Source organism: Armigeres subalbatus, unplaced genomic scaffold (assembly GCF_024139115.2).
Source record: "Armigeres subalbatus isolate Guangzhou_Male unplaced genomic scaffold, GZ_Asu_2 Contig1246, whole genome shotgun sequence".
Classification (NCBI taxonomy): Eukaryota; Metazoa; Arthropoda; class Insecta; order Diptera; family Culicidae; genus Armigeres; species Armigeres subalbatus.
In genome coordinates this window covers 333,832-350,514 of record NW_026942008.1, presented here as the reverse complement: position 1 = coordinate 350,514, position 16,683 = coordinate 333,832, and the positions used below count along the sequence as shown (strand labels likewise).

Sequence of the window (16,683 nt, the reverse complement as noted above, 5' to 3'; positions counted from 1 at the left end):
CACAAATATTAACAGCGATGATTCAAAACAATATTATCAATTATCCAATATGCATTCTTTCAAACTAGGAATTTTAGACTGAGAGATAGATGAAGACGCCATTTCGGTTGCTAAGAAACCATCAAAATCTAAATAGTAATTTGTGCAACTATGTAGTTACAAAAAGATGTTTTTTTTTCATCATGAGTTGTACGTTTATTCAACGGGGCTTGGCGTTTACGTCAAAAACGAACTTTTGAAAGGAGGCACAAAGCTCAACAAACTAACGGACGACTCCGACGCGTGTTGTACACCGTCGAGAGTTTTGAGCGCAGACATACTGCAACGAGGTAGTGGTCGGATTCAATATTCGAACTGCGGTAAGTGCGTACGTTCGTGATGTCGGAGAAGAATTTACCGTCGATTAGAACGTGGTCGATTTGGTTTTCCGTTACTTGATTAGGTGATTTCCATTCTTGCGGGGGAAGAAAGTGCTTCAGACTACCATTCCGCAGGAGGCTGCAAAGTTTATGCATCGTTGACCGTTGTCGTTCGATACGGTATGCAGACTATCCGGTCCTATGACCGGTCTATACATTTCCTCCCTTCCTACCTGAGCGTTCATGTCACCGATGACGATTTTGACGTCCCGCAGTGGGTATCCATCGTATGTCTGCTCCAGCTGCGCATAGAACACTTCTTTCATTAAGTTAATAACTGTGGAAGTGTGTGGAAATGAACACTAAGCTGCGAGGCGGCTCTGTCCCAGTGTGGGGATGTAATGCCAATAAGAAGAAGAAGAAGAAGAAGAGTGCAAAATGAGTTACCTAGATTGATCCATTTCAGAAGATTTTTAGGCAATCGTTGTCTCCAGTATAAGGCTTGCTGACATTTGATCATCTTTCTCTTGCACGCACACAGAACAAATGTGATTTTGTTGAAAACAAATCCTATCCCCTCCGTGCGCGTGCAAGAGAAAGATGATTATCGTCAGCAAGCCTTATAAGGCTTATTGAGTACCTAAGAGTTACTTTTTGACATTCAAGAGGTGAAAAATATTTACACAATTTAATCTATGTAGGCTTTGATTAAGTAAAAAAATATTGGCACTCATCGAAATTTCCTTTCAGAATTATTTCTTCCGTTCAATTTTTCTGAATAGTTTGATTCTGTTTTTCTAGGTAGGGGGAATGACGGCTTTGGCAGGTTTTGTTCTATTATTGGCAGGGGTTTTTTTATGACTGACTAGGCTTAAATTTGGCCTAAACATTCTTTGCATATCAAAGAATATTGTGGCCAAATTTCATAAAATTTGGTCGACAAAAACCCCCCTGCCAATAATAGAACAAAACCTGCCAAAGCCGTCTTTCCCCCTATGTAAAAGTCACGTTCTTGCGTCATGTTGCAGCGAACTGTAAAAGGCGCCGTAATTACAAAGTAGATTGATCCGTAGATAAAATGACGCATTCACACACCAAAAATATTTGAATCTCGTGATTCAATCGTGGTTCAAATCTGCAAAAAATATAACTGAGCGTTAGAGTAAAATCTTGGCAGCAACATCATGATTTCATGGATATAACACTGAATGAATGAAAAAACATGAACTGAACACTGCTGGGGAAACCAGTGAGTTTGTTCTATTTTTCCCCAGATTTAAACTAGAATAGTGGTCGAAAATTTGGAATGAAACTGAATCACTACTGATTTCACTCTTATACCAGTTTTATTTTTTTGTCAGCTGACTGGTATAAAAATGAATCTACAACAGCTGCTGGGGAAATTAATGTTTCAGAATCATATTCAAACAGCCCCGAACGATTTGAATCACTGCTGATTTTACTCTAAGATCGTTGACGTTTATTTGTTTGGGGGTCGTACACATATCACGTAAGCAATTTTTCTGGATTTTTCGATCCCCCCACCCCTCATGTAAGATTTTTTTTACGAATGATTTTTAATTTATATGGTGCGTAAGAAAACGACAGACCCCCTTCCCTCCAAAAGTGCTTACGTAATATGTGTACGGCCCCTTGCCAAAAAAAATCATTTGATCACGGCAAACTAGATGAGTTCTAATGTTTTCTACCTCTTGAATGTCGAATTGAATAGATCTCACGCCGCCATTATCGGGAGCAAAATACTGGATTGAAAGCTTACATTTCTCGCTTAACTTTTCAAAAGGACCTAAGTAACATTTTTTTCATGATTTAATTTGAATAGCGCAATCAACAGAACAACATGAAATCTATTGATTGCAGTGTTCAAATTAATTTCTTGTATTTGTATTTGTATGAAACAAAAACTCACATATCTGCGCAGGTTTTTCACGTTGCGTGCGATGCGTTGGGATTCCGCCGAGAAGATGGCCAGGTTGTGGCGATGGTAGCCGATTGGCTTTGCCGCGGATGCTGACGTTTGGCGCGCAGCGATGGAGGTCCAGTTCAAATGATATGGTCAAAACTAAAAATGCCGAAGGAGTGGCGGCTGGACGCAAGGCTTCCGATTTCGGAATCGAGAGTGGTCCGGATTACCATTCCCTCAAGCTAGTAGCTTCCTTTCCCTAGCGACCCGGTTTCGCGTACCTTACCGAACCTTCCACCGAGCGAGGACTAAAAGAAAAACTACTATCCGTCGGTTCGGGTTTGGTCCTGCGTACGATTATTGATGACGTACGGGGACCGCATTCTTGGGAATGATTTACGAGAATTGGATTGGGGATCTTACCTTTGACGTTTAATTGCCGACCGCTGAGTTTTCGCTTTTTGAAAATCGACTTCACTCCTCCTCCGTTTGACTTTCTTTACAGGCGGGCCTTACCGCACGCTCGAGCTCTTGATGAGCGAAATGATCGATTTCTTGTCTGATTTTTATAAAGAAACTTATCCTTTGAAAAGTAGACAATTATTTTAAAATTGCGTCAAATAAATTTGAAATGGCGACAAAGAGTGCGCGCCTTCGGTGAGTCGATAAAAACGAGCACATGGGAACACTACAATTTCTATTTGGATAATATAATCGATAAATCGATGAAGAACGCAGTGCCGAGGAAGTTTGTTTATACAAGTGGAATCGCAGGGTCAAATGTGCGTTTTGATCGTGTTTGATCTGCCTTGACTTAGTCGAGTCAAGTACGAGACACTGAAGACGGCCTTACTTTTGAGGTCGAAATACGTATCTGTCAAGATACAATTAAGTGGTGGAATTCAATGGGATTGTATAAACTCGTCTTATGACAGGTGAAAACATTCCACTAAAAAGCTCAAAATAATTTTCTTATCATTTCAAATGATGTTCATCGACGCTCAGCCCTGTTTCAAAAATCTAGAAATCTCGTAGGATTCCCAAAATCCTTGATAGGTTAAGAAAACCATAGGTGTTGTGCTCGCCGTAAATAGAATATGAAGCACGATCCTGTTTTTTAAAGGATTTTTTGATTTGCTTCGAACTTAGAATACATTATAAATTAAATATTAGTAAGTTAAACTCTTTTTGCCAGCATTCAATTCAGTGGCCTGACAATTCCTACGAGCTTTCAAACGGCGATCTGACCACAACAAACTAACCTTTCTTTTCTGTTAGAATAACTTCTAGGATGATTTAAAAAATCAGTTTTACATCCCAATACATCTTATTGGTCGTTATTTTCAATTTAGTTAAAAAAAATTGCAACAAATTAACTTATAGGAGCTTTTGTTAACACATAGGAACATTTAACACATATTTTCTCTCAGTAGGTCTGTTTCACGCCTACTGATTCATTTTCACTGGTTTCATTGCTGCAGCGACAATAGGAGTTCAGAGAAATAAATAGTATGCGGAGTTTCTAAAACCCATCCGAAAGAATACAAAGCTCTCTCTTATTCAACTTTTAGTTACCTCTACTTGAAATCTAAGAGTTTTACCGAACCTTTCTCAAGAAGCCTACAGTGAATTAAAATGCGCTGCAGCTTTTAGGATTGGTATTAGTTAGGAAGGTTAAGATCATACGCTCGATTTAGCATTTAGGTAACAATTACTCACAAAACCCTGGAAAAACTTGAAAATCTTAAGGAATTGTCCATTATCCATTAAGTACTTGTAATGCTAATAAATAATATAGTTTTTATTTCACTTGTTGATGAGGTATTTCTTTTGGTATTTCATAAGTTATAACGTGTTTTGATGGATCCAGATTTTGTCGTGAGCAAGCCTTATAACAAGCCTTAGATTCAACTTGCTGTAGTGTTTCGAAGAGAGGAATTTTATAATGAAAACAATCCTTTCTCAGCATTTACCCCCGTATATAATCAGTGGACTAGATATGTGCAATACTTAAACAAAGTAACAAATTTTCTAGGGGGGGCTAGCCAGATCCTAGGTGGTGCTATAGCCCCCCCCCCTAGCCCCCCTGTAGTTACGCCAATGAATATTTACTTTATCAGCGCCTTATTTTTTACCACATTGACCTCCAAAAACTTCAAATAAGAGGCTCGCGGAAAGCTGGATTCGACGTAATGTCTTTCGACCAAGTTTCGTTCAATGAAACATCATGCAACTTAATGTCTTTTCTAGAGGTGGTATAGATTCATCATAGTTGGTTAGAGAAGTTCATCAAAGTCCTGTCGGAAATATTCATTATCGTATTATTTATTTATTTTATTAACCAATTTTCTTTGGTCAATATTGGAGCAATAATTATGTGACTTTTTGACACACCGCAATAAATCATTAATTTTTTTTATGATTATTGACTAAAGTTACTTTCTTTCGACGAAATATACGAAAATTATCTGCTTTCGATTAAATCTACATTCGACCAAATGTCCATTCGACCTTATGTCCTTTCGATTAAATATACGAAAATTCCTAATTCTAAAACATACTTTCTATTAAATATCCTTTCGACCAAATGTCCTAGGTCTCGAGTGGAATGAAAATAAATCTTAGGCCAAATGTACATTCGACCAAACGTTCATTTGAGATAATGACCTCTCGACCAAACGTCTAAATATAAATATACTAAATATACGAAGATTCTTCATTCTAGAAACTGCTTACCAAATATCCATTCGACGTAATGTCCTTTCGACTAAATGTACGAATATTCTTCATTCTAAAATCTGCTTTCGACTAAATTTCCGTTCGACCAAATGTTCTGCGTCTCTAGTGGACTAAAAATTAGTTTTCGAATAAATGTCCATTAGACGCAATCTCCTTTCGACCAAACGTCATTCGACTAAATATACAAAAGTTCTTCATTCTAGAACCTGCTTTCGATTAAATGTCCATTCGACGTTATGTCGACGTTATTTGCTTTCGACCAAACGTCATTCGATCAAATGTACTGCGATTCTAATGGACTCAAAATTAATTTTCGACTAAACATCCATTCGACGTAATGTCGTTTAGAACCAAATGCCATTCGACTAAATGTTATTCGACGAAATTTCTTTCGACAAAATGATATAGATTCGTTCTGAATATATTTGCGGAACCGTACAAAACTCGCGGGGCTCCTCAAACAGTATATAAACTAACTTGGTGAAACATTTTCACCCAGTGGCGTAGCCACGGGGGTGGTTTTGCGCATAACCCCCCCCTCCCCAGAGACAACATTTTTAGAATAATTTTTTTTTTTAAGAAAAAAATGTTCAGAAACCCCCAACCCCCCCCCCCCCCCCCTACCCAATTTTCTGGCTACGCCACTTTCACCTAACCAGCAAACCAATCTATCATCGTGGTTCTTTCAAAATAGGTTAAGTAACAACACACACTTTTGGCTGAAGCATACCGGAATTGACTGCAGACTTACGATCTTAACCTACACTCTGAAAAATCTTCACGTCATATTTACCTGAAAACAAATGTGGTTCTCATCCACCATACTTTTCACGTAAGAGTGACCTGAATGACAAGTTACCCGAGAAAATTTTAGTTTCCTTGAGTTACGTGATTTATTTGGTGATTCTAACTGGATCTTCCAGTACTAATGACGTGAAACTTGAAAGTAGTTACGTGTTTGATCAGGTGAACCTGACGTGATTTGTACGTACTGGTTACGTGAAATTTTAGTGAAAGCTACAAGACAGCAGGTAACCACTACATGTTTTGAAATGTATTGCAATATTATTATTGAAATGTATTGCAATATATTGGAATGAATACAAAAATGAACAGGGACTGCCCATAAAAGGGAATCTTTTTCGCATTGTTGATGCATTGATACATTGAAATGCCGTCATTTGGTCATTGCGCTTTGGAGTTACCGCAGAAACACTTTTAAAGAAAAAAAAAGTTATCGGCGGATGTTGAATGGAATTTATCAGATTTGTTGAGAAATGATGTCAATGAGAATCGCTGAGAATTTTAAAACCAGTTTCTTGCTCGAAAATTGCTAATATTGCCGCTGTTAATCAACCAAAAAGTAGTGGAACAAAGACTGAAAATTTTATACTAACGCGACCGGAAAACTGTAGCTCTAGACTTCCATGCAGCTTTCTTTTCTTCCACATCATTTTTCAACGAATCTAATAAATTTTAACCAACTTCCGTTGTTTTTTTTCAAGGAGGGAAAATGCAGGCACGGAAAATATCCACCAAGATGCATCTGAAATATCACTTACCTCCGCGAAGCCTCATTATGTTTAGGTTATGTATCTGTCATTCTTGTTTACAATGCAGGTCTTACGCAAATGCCGAAGCTGCAATCACACTAACACAATCTCACTTAAAATGTTTACGTGGGTATACAGTCACATTCGCCAAGATTTTTAGTAAAAGTTACGTGAATTTTAGGTGAGCATTACTAACGTCACGTAACAATCGTTGTTTGTTCAAGACAGACGAGTTACGTGATTTTTCACGTGAATATGACGTGATGATTTTTTAGAGTGTATGTTTGTAGCTGCTACAACTTTCATCGAATTGGATGTCTGGAATAAAGACCGCGTCATGTCGACAGCTCCAAAGGATCACTGGTGAAGATGAACTCTAAACTCTCGACTGCACTGTTTTTCAATCGCTCACACGTGGAGAAAATCTTTTCTTCAACGTGGACAATATTCATAAAACCGGAAATATGGACTATAGCATAGTCTCCATTCTCAGCAGCCTCGCAAAAGTTTTGGAAATATTCATGTGGTATTTTTTAACCCATCATACTGCCGCTATACGCATTACTGTCCCAAAAACATGGATCAGTTCTCCAATGAAGCCACCTTGGACCCCCACGTTTTGTGCTTTTTGTAAACGATAGAGTTTTCGTTCTGTTTTCATAATAATCTGCTTGAATTCATATGAATACTTTTATTCATCTGTGTATAGGCATGCCCGGGCACTAGACTAAAAACTGTGTCCCATCCCAAGACGGTAAGGACCCAAGGAGTGAACATTAATCATCTTAGCTAAGTCACTCCCAACGATTCAAAAACTATAACAAACCATAACGTCCAAGTCTCGAAAACCAATAAAAGAGACACTTTTTTGCCAAACTCATCTGTACCACATCGTGGACTCAGGACAAACGTTCTGCCAAGGTGGAGTTCTAGCAAATGGACGTTGCTTTCGTTGGTTTTAGCCCTTACGACGATGGACGGAAATATCTGCCGTGTCCCTATATGCAGCGAATTGAAATCGCTCATCTGTCAAACAGATCGAGTAAACCAACTTACCAATCTATTTATGCTATAGAATTTCTAGATAAGTCAACTAACTTTAAGAAAATTATTAAGCATATTTGATTGCATGATTTTATTAGTCGGTTGACAGAATAAATTCATTGCCTAATGACAAAACTAGACAAACATGGCAAATGGCCAGAATGTCGGCCATAATTGGTTAAATTAGGGGAAAAAACGATGAAATGTAATGTACGATAATAGAAAAACAGATCCTCACTTTGGTTGCTTTATCCTCTGCAATATATTGGTCACTAAGTTCAGCAAAAGCATCAAACTGTTTTTGAACGATTAAATTTATTTGAGTTTAATTTAGTTAGTTTCAATTACATAGTCTTGCGAGCAAAAACGTAGGACTGCCAATCCGGAGATGGCGAGATCAATTCTCGGTCCGGTCTAGGATGTTCAATGGCGGGTACAGAAGTTTCAACAAAATGCTACACTTTGTCATTGTTTTGTCAACCTGTTGGCTGAAAATATGCTTTCTGTCGAGAGCCAAGCCAAGCTAGTCGGCCTCATTGGCCCATTTTCAATCCTCCGGTGGAAAATCTTTGAGGGATTACTTTTGTGGATGAGAGAGGTTATCTCTCTTCGTAGAGAGCCAAAATGTAGCCTTCTGGAGGTTCTGGCATGTCGAAGGTAAACATATTGAAAAGCAGGGTCCACAGAATACTTCCAGGTGATCGCCTGCGAGTATAATGTACACATTGGAACTCGCTCCGCTGATTGAGACCCAAAATGTCCTTGACAGATAGTTGATGATGATTTTCACCAAGTAGCTGGAAATATTGTAGCGTTGTAGTTTGTATATTATGCCAAACATCGTCGAACGCCTTCTCAGCATTGAGTTCGGTCATGGCGGATGTTTTAGAGACAGACTTGTTCCGTCTGAGGATGTTGACAACTCGGGTGAGCTGATGCACGGTGGATCGACTGCGTCGGAAACCAAACTGTTCCTCGAGCAAGATGTTGTGGTGTTCGGCAGACTCAAGTAACCGGTGGTGAATTGCCTTTCCAAACGGATCAGGCTTCCATCGTTAGAATTTTAGAGCCATCAGCTCCATAGTATTCAGATACCGATACCGATTTTCAGATATTTTCCATCCAACAAAGCTAACACAATTTTGCCAGCAAAATAAATTTTTCATGAGGAAGTTTTTTTTCATAAAAACTAGGAAATTTAGAAATTAGGATAAAAGCAATACATATTCTAAAAATTTCCTAAAATGTTATTTTTTTACGAACATAATAGCCAAAAATAGGAGAAATGTTTCGAGCTCCATCTCACTGAACATATGGTTGGGGTTCTGCCAAATCACACCAAGCGCCAATGAAAATTTTACAATTTTCTTGTCAAAGATTTCGTGTAACAGATTCAATGAATCACAAATCGCATCAGATATCGTTCAACGCCATAACTGAGGATATCCTATCACAAATGTACGCATGATTTGACATAAAATATTTTCTGTTTCCCTTTTGCGAACAATATATCATAGGTCAATCAAAAAGTCGCGTTGTGCGGTTTAGCTGAACCCCAACCATATATTCATCTCATCGCGAAACAAAGAAATACGGCACCAATTCAATCCCTTTTATTGTAAACATGTTTGCTCACTGCTGAAAAAATCACAAAAATAAGAAACAAATCAAGTTGCTTTCGGAGCCGTGAGATGAAATTCAGGAGCAGTTCCCCAAAATTAGCAAATACTTGTAAAAAAAATATTTTGTGGAAAATGTTGTTAACTTTTATTGCTAACATTGATTTATTTATGGAGATTTTGTAGTTTTAACAAAAACAATTTTCATTTCATTTCATTTATTTAGTTAACATCGAAACAGATAACACTGAATCAACAATTTGACGCCACAATGCACGGTTCGAGGCCGCATCTCTCCATCCTCGGATACGCCCCACGCTCGCCAAGTCGTTCTGCACCTGGTCTGCCCATCTCGCTCGCTGCGCTCCACGCCGTCTCGTACCTGCCGTACCTGCCGTACCTGCCGGCTTTAGCTACCTTCTGGATACTGGGTTCGCCGTAGAGTTGGGCGAGCTCATGGTTCATTCTTCGCCGCCACACACCGTCTTCTTGCACACCGCCAAAGATGGTCCTAAGCATCCGTCTCTCGAATACTCCGAGTGCTTGCAAGTCCTCCTCGAGCATTGTCCATGTTTCATGTCCGTAGAGGACAACCGGTCTTATGAGCGTCTTGTACATGACACATTTGGTGCGGTGGCGAATCTTTTTCGACCGCAGTTTCTTCTGGAGCCCGTAGTAGGCCCAACTTCCACAGATGATGCGCCTTCGTATTTCACGACTAACGTTGTTGTCAGCCGTTAGCAAGGATCCGAGGTAGACGAATTCCTCGACCACCTCGAAGGTATCCCCGTCTATCGTAACACTGCTTCCCAGGCGGGCCCTGTCGCGCTCGGTTCCGCCCACAAGCATGTACTTTGTCTTTGACGCATTCACCACCAGTCCAACTTTTGTTGCTTCACGTTTCAGGCGAGTGTACAGTTCTGCCACCTTTGCAAATGTTCGGCGAAAAAGTCCATGTCATCCGCGAAGCAAATAAATTGACTGGATCTGTTGAAAATCGTACCCCGGCTGTTACACCCGGCTCTCCGCATGACACCTTCTAGCGCAATGTTGAACAACAGGCACGAAAGTCCATCACCTTGTCTTAGTCCCCGGCGCGATTCGAACGAACTGGAGTGTTCGCCCGAAATCTTCACACAGTTTTGCACACCATCCACCGTTGCTTTGATCAGTCTGGTAAGCTTCGCAGGGAAGCTGTTCTCGTCCATAATTTTCCATAGCTCTACGCGGTCTATACTGTCGTATGCCGCCTTGAAATCAACGAACAGATTTGAAGGATTTGCCGTACAGTAAAGATCTGGTCCGTTGTCGAGCGGCCGTCAACGAAGCCGGCTTGATAACTTCCCACGAACTCGTTCACTAATGGTGACAGACGACGGAAGATGATCTGGGATATCACTTTGTAGGCGGCATTAAGGATGGTGATCGCTCGAAAGTTCTCACACTCCAGTTTGTCGCCTTTCTTGTAGATGGGGCATATAACCCCTTCCTTCCACTCCTCCGGTAGCTGTTCGGTTTCCCAGATTCTGACTATCAGTTTGTGCAGGCAAGTGGCCAGCTTTTCCGGGCCCATCTTGATGAGTTCAGCTCCGATACCATCCTTACCAGCTGCTTTATTGGTCTTTAGCTGTTGAATGGCATCCTTAACTTCCCTCAAGGTGGGGGCTGGTTGGCTTCCATCGTCCGCTGAACTGTAGTCATCTCCTCCGCTGCCTTAACTTTCACTGCCTGTACTCACTGCTTCTTATAAAATTCCTGCTTCTTTCTGCTTCTTAGAAAATTCCAATTTTACATTTAAAATTGCTAATATGTTTTTGGTTTGTTTTTAATTCTCTTATGTTCATGGAAATCTTGCATTATTTAAGACAACTTTGTAATTTTTATGGTTTTCATCCTGATTCCTGTATTGTCATTTTCCCATTTATATATGGTTTTATGTTAATCTTCAGTTGTTTGGTAATTGAGCATGAAGATAAATAAAAATTACAACACATTTTTAACAGATTAGGATGTAAAGAAAATTCGAGAAAAAACTCACTGCGACAACAACCAGAAACCCAGAAACCCAGGGTCAATAGTTCACCGTTTTCCATTGTCAGACAGAAATTTCCACACAGTTTTGTCCTAGTTGAATGATGCACATTTCTGTCTATTATCCTTCAGCTTTGATTTCCCTTTTGAGAAACAAAAAGCCCCCCTTCTTTCCAATAAAAATTTCTTATCGAACACGCCAACCACCTCTCCAGTGGACTACGCATTGACTTTTCCGGATATTCGAAAGCCTTTAAACATAACCAAAACCATTCTAAGCCAATGAAGATCACATTCACTGCTGATCTTCATTTTCACTCGCGGAAATCACGCAAATAATCATCAGTAAGGTCGCTGCGAACGATCATTACCTCACCAATCTCGGTCAACTTCCAAGAAAGTCGAGATTTTGCGGCTTGCCTTTCGGGATGACTAACGATCGCATTGTTGGGCGCCAATCGCCCCTCGTACAGACTAGAGTGCCCTGCGTCTCATTGACAACGTGTCAGTAGTAATTAGAGCTGATTTGTATCGCCCAGTTGAGCAGCGTTTAGAATGCATTCTCTAAGGCGCATTATGCATATAAGTGCACTGTGCATTACTTGGAAAGGGAAAGCCCTACGGCTGATGCAAGTAACATGTGTCATTACTTTTTCCTCTCCCTGATAATGATGTTCTGGTGTTATTCTAGTTGTTTGATCTCGATGAAGCAGTAATTCTTTGGTAAAACATACTGTTTGATATCTAAGTCTTAAAAGTAAAGGTCCAAAATCTTCTTGATATACGATTTGCCATCTACTTTGCAGAACCCGTAGTCTCAAACAAATGAATACTTATCGTCCCTTTCTCTTCCTCTTACAGTTAGGATGCTGATGCTGCAATATAGCAAACACGGCGAATGCATACTCCAGGAAATCGGTGCAGCATTCCGGGGCGAGCATGCGACAGACCTCCTGCTCATCTGCGACGGCAAGGAGACTGTTCGGGCGCACAAACTGGTCCTGGCCGCAGCCAGCCCTCTCATTAGGTTCGTTCCTTCTTCAATATAGAATCGATAAACTTTCTAACCTTGTGATATTTTTCCCTCATCGTAGGATGATCCTGGAGGAAACGCCGATCCTTGATGGCGTTACCACCGTGTACTTCCCGGATGTCAAAGTGTGCTACTTCCGGCTTCTGCTGGACTTTCTATACTCGGGACAGGTGTACGTGCGATCCGTCGATGAGTACCATCACCTGCAGGACCTGCTAGCGCTGCTACAGATCAAGGCCAGCATATGGAAAAACGGTGAAGACTCGAACGACAGTGGTATGATCGGTGTTCAGGGTCATCAATCAAGTGCGCATTTTAACTCCCCATTTTACAGAATCGAACAAATCAGAACCTCACGTGGACATCAATCGCAATGAGGGCATCGCTTCGAGTCATCCCCCGCGAAGGAGATCCAAGAGCCAGGAATCCTTCGCTGGGGCCAACCGGACAGTTCCGAAAGTAAGTGTGAAAAGTGAACGGACTTCCGCCAGCAGTGAGGAGGGTGATCGCGAAGATCGCGAGTACATGGACGAAGTGGACGACGCGATAATCAAAAGTAACAACAACGTACCGCCCCATCACCATCATCACCACCACCATCATCATCATCATCAGATAACGCGGCATGATGGCGATGACGATGCTGGAGGTGGGAGTGGGAACGACGGAAGCGAAGGCAGTGGTGCTGAGCGAGGACGGTCGGGCTCGGTGGCCGGCGAAAGTGCAGATCGACCAACACCGACGAACCTGAGCGGGAGCATCGGTGGCGGACGGAGAAGTGGGAGTGGCGAGCGGGATCCAGAAGACGAAGAAGACTACGAGCTGGACGTGGAAGATCGCGAAGGAGAGGAGGCGGATAGTGCGGAAGTGCGAGAAGGTCGGCATACCGCTGAGTCGATTGGAAACCGAAGACGAAGTTCGTCGGATCCGGTGAACTTGTCGATCGTGAAAACTCAGGACGTCGACTCGGACGATGCGAATATTGACGTCGAAACGATAGGCAATGCTCCCACCAAGGTAATTATAATTTAGTAATAACCCCGCTTTGGATCTCTTGACAATATTACAATACTGTACCGTTTTCAGAATCTACTACCCCGCTACCTGGACCCGTTCCGCAGCAAACGGAAAGCGTACTTTATCCACTCGGACGCGGAACAGCTGAAACCGCTCGAGCACGAGTTGCTCCTCAACTCACCGGACAACCTGATGGTGACGCCGCATCGGAAGCGTCGGCCCGGGTTCCATAACTCTCCCGCCCAGAATCCGCCCTTCGTGCCGAGCTACCTCAGCCCGGACGACCTGCGAACGCGAAAGTGCTTCCTGTCCGCGCCAACGTACCTGCCCGGTAAGTGGAACTTACGTTTTCAACTTCAATTCATTTTACCAGCCGTTTTATTATTCTTGAGCGGTTAGAGAACATCTTTTCTTGTATATGTAACCCGCAATATTCTCTTCTTTTCCGCACAGACGTTCGACCGGGATCTCCGAACTCTGCCCGACCCATCGACATTGGCCTGGTGAATAGCCACGCGGTCAACAACAATAATAACAACAACAATAACAACCGGATACGACCGCCCAGTGCGGACAATAAGCTGGCGGTCGCTCCCTTCGTGTATCCATGGCCGACGGCAGCCCTGGCTGGTCTTCCAGGCGGTCCCGGCGATCTGCTCGGCATTCCGTACGTCCACGATGGACCCAATGCGGAAACCAGTCCGGCGGAACTGATCCAGCAAATGAAAAACCTGGAGAATTGTCAAGCCGAACTGAACGCCCGATCCGGAAGCAGCGGCAACAACGGTGGTAACGGACCCGGAGTAGGAAGCGCTGGCAGTGGAGGAGGTGGCGGTATGGGTGGCAACAATGCCGTCCGGGAGTACCGCTGCGAGTTCTGTGGTAAGACGTTCGGTATGAGTTGGAACCTGAAGACTCATCTGCGGGTTCACACCGGCGAGAAACCCTTCGCCTGTCGGCTCTGCGTGGCGATGTTCAAACAGAAAGCTCACCTGTTGAAGCATCTTTGTTCGGTGCATCGGAACATACTCAACGCTCCGGACGATGGCGGTCGGTTCAGCTGCTGCTTCTGTACGTTGTACTTCGAGACGCAGCCGGAACTGATGCGGCATCTGTCCGGACATCACAACAATCTGCTGCTGAGTAAGAACCTTCACGAATGATACCAGCTGCCAGATTTGGACCGATATTTCTACTACTACTGCTGCTACCGGTTGGAAATGCACACCACCCGTTTGTAAGATAGACGTTTACTGTTTATGAATATTGAAATCGACCATGTGATAGAAACGCATAACCTTAAACATAAGTTTTGCAATTGTTGAACAAAGGCAAAATATGCTACGCACAGACACACTCACACAGCCACAGAACGCGAAAGAAAGGAACGCTATTCGTGAATATACTTTTGAGACCTCTCCTAACCTGTAAAGATAAAGACGCCAACACTGTTCGTTTTTTCTCGGATACTCGTGTATACGACCTACCAACTACTACTACTATTACTGCTACAACTACTACAGCAACGTTGAATAGTACCGTCGTTATAAACAGTTACACACTACCAATACAGTCAGAATGATACAACCATTAAATCGGTTCGTGTGATGTTCGCGCGAGTAGCGTTCTTTTGTTTGTTATTGTTTTTAATTTTGAATTGACGGAACGTCAATCGTCAAGCATTTGACTCTAAATTTTTCGGATTTTTTTGTTTGTTTACACGAAGCAATATTTAATTTTTAAGTAATTTTCGTTCTTTCTCGTAATGTTAAGTAAACAATCAAACGCAATCAAAATTTTTGCTAGTTATTTTTTAAAACAAACACAAAGCCACACAAACAATAGTCAGAAAACGTGAACACAAACTGAATGATTACCAATATAACCAAGTGAGACACAATGACGAGACGAATCGAGTCAAGCGCAACAAGAAACCATCCATCCAACCCATAGTGAGTGAACGAGAGCGAGAGAAAGAGAGCCACGTACACAGACACATTCATCGCTAGCACACGGATGAAAATTGAACTACTTAAGCCGAGTATGTGTGTTTATTTCTACATTGTTTAGAATCGAATATGGATTTTCACCTTAATTTATTTGCTACTTAACAAAGGGAAACCACCATCACCACCACCACCGAATAACAACCAACAAAACACAACATTTAGGTGTCACAATAGGGCGAACAAATCAAAAGCGAGGCAAATTTTTCGAATCCGTATAAGAAACAAGTTTTGTATCCGTATTAATGGAGACTGTTGCGGAATACTTTTTCTCAGGTTGATTTATGAACGATCAAATTTGATTATTTAAACGTCAAACAATGCTAGCTGAAAATTACATCAAAATTGCAAGAATTGCATGAATTATTACATTGTTTAAATGGGAGCTACTACACGTTAACGATTCGGGACCATTTTGCGATTCGGGCGTAACTTGTTTTGTAAATAAACATTGTTTTATGGATTCCGTAGAGTGCAAGCGTTTTCCTCCTAAATTAATTTCCTTACCTGATAGAGGAAAGTCAATTCCACTGCTAATTCTGTTGAATACAAACCGTGTTTTTTTTTTCAGAAAAAAATTACTTTAGCCTTCCAATGTTTATTTAGTAAATAAGTCACTCCCAAACCGCAAATCGGTCCCGAATTGTCAAATTATGGAATATTTGCTGTCACCAGTTTGAGAAAAACATCATTGAAACAATGACCAAACATGGCGGACATAGCTGTTACCGAGCATTATTACAACACAATCAACACTGATGTTTCGTACATTCAAAGTTAGTAGCATATATTCTGGGTATAAGCCAGAATGGTAAATAATAACTATGTCTGAAACTCGATTTGTGCATATGTACAACATGTGAAAGATTTGGTTGGAAAAATGTTTTGGATAAAGTAAACACTTCCTTGGGTGAGGTTTGGTCCCACGACTCCAGTATGGTGAAGACAGGTGCTTTCCGCTCTAAACTAAGAAGGAACCTCCGTCGTTCTCCGCAGCTCAGCGGGTACGCTACAAGTAAATAGCCGAACTCTCGCCGTCTATTTTTAAAGCCAACTCTTTCACACGTATTGTTTGTACAATGCCAACCGAGTAGGATGAGTTGTTTCATAAGAGCTCAAACGTGACTCATTCTACTTAACGAGGCTGTATTAATATCAAAGAGACGCAGTCTCAAACTTGAAACAGCGCGTTTGCTGTCAAATCGTTGTTTCTATCGAGCACAAGGTTCTTAAAGGTAGGAGTATTAACATAGTAACTGAGCAATGATTATTCGGCACAATGTTTTATCGCGTTTTAACTGCCACTGTTTTCTTATTGATTGTGAAGCACAATTTCTTTCTATACTACAAAATATTTG

The 16,683-nt window shown here is 41.4% G+C and overlaps 1 protein-coding gene across 1 annotated transcript in view; it reads left to right on the top strand.

Annotated features, from left to right (window-relative positions):
- Positions 1-16,283, top strand: part of LOC134202502 (transcription factor Ken 2-like) — a 91,833-nt gene extending 75,550 nt beyond the window's left edge. Inside the window, exons 2-6 of the mRNA XM_062677500.1 lie at positions 12,131-12,296; positions 12,364-12,578; positions 12,637-13,319; positions 13,389-13,650; positions 13,773-16,283. Coding sequence (XP_062533484.1) covers positions 12,131-12,296; positions 12,364-12,578; positions 12,637-13,319; positions 13,389-13,650; positions 13,773-14,482 — 2,036 coding nt within the window. The 3' untranslated portion in view covers positions 14,483-16,283. The remainder of the gene's footprint in view (positions 1-12,130; positions 12,297-12,363; positions 12,579-12,636; positions 13,320-13,388; positions 13,651-13,772) is intronic.
- The last annotated feature ends 400 nt before the right edge of the window (positions 16,284-16,683 follow it).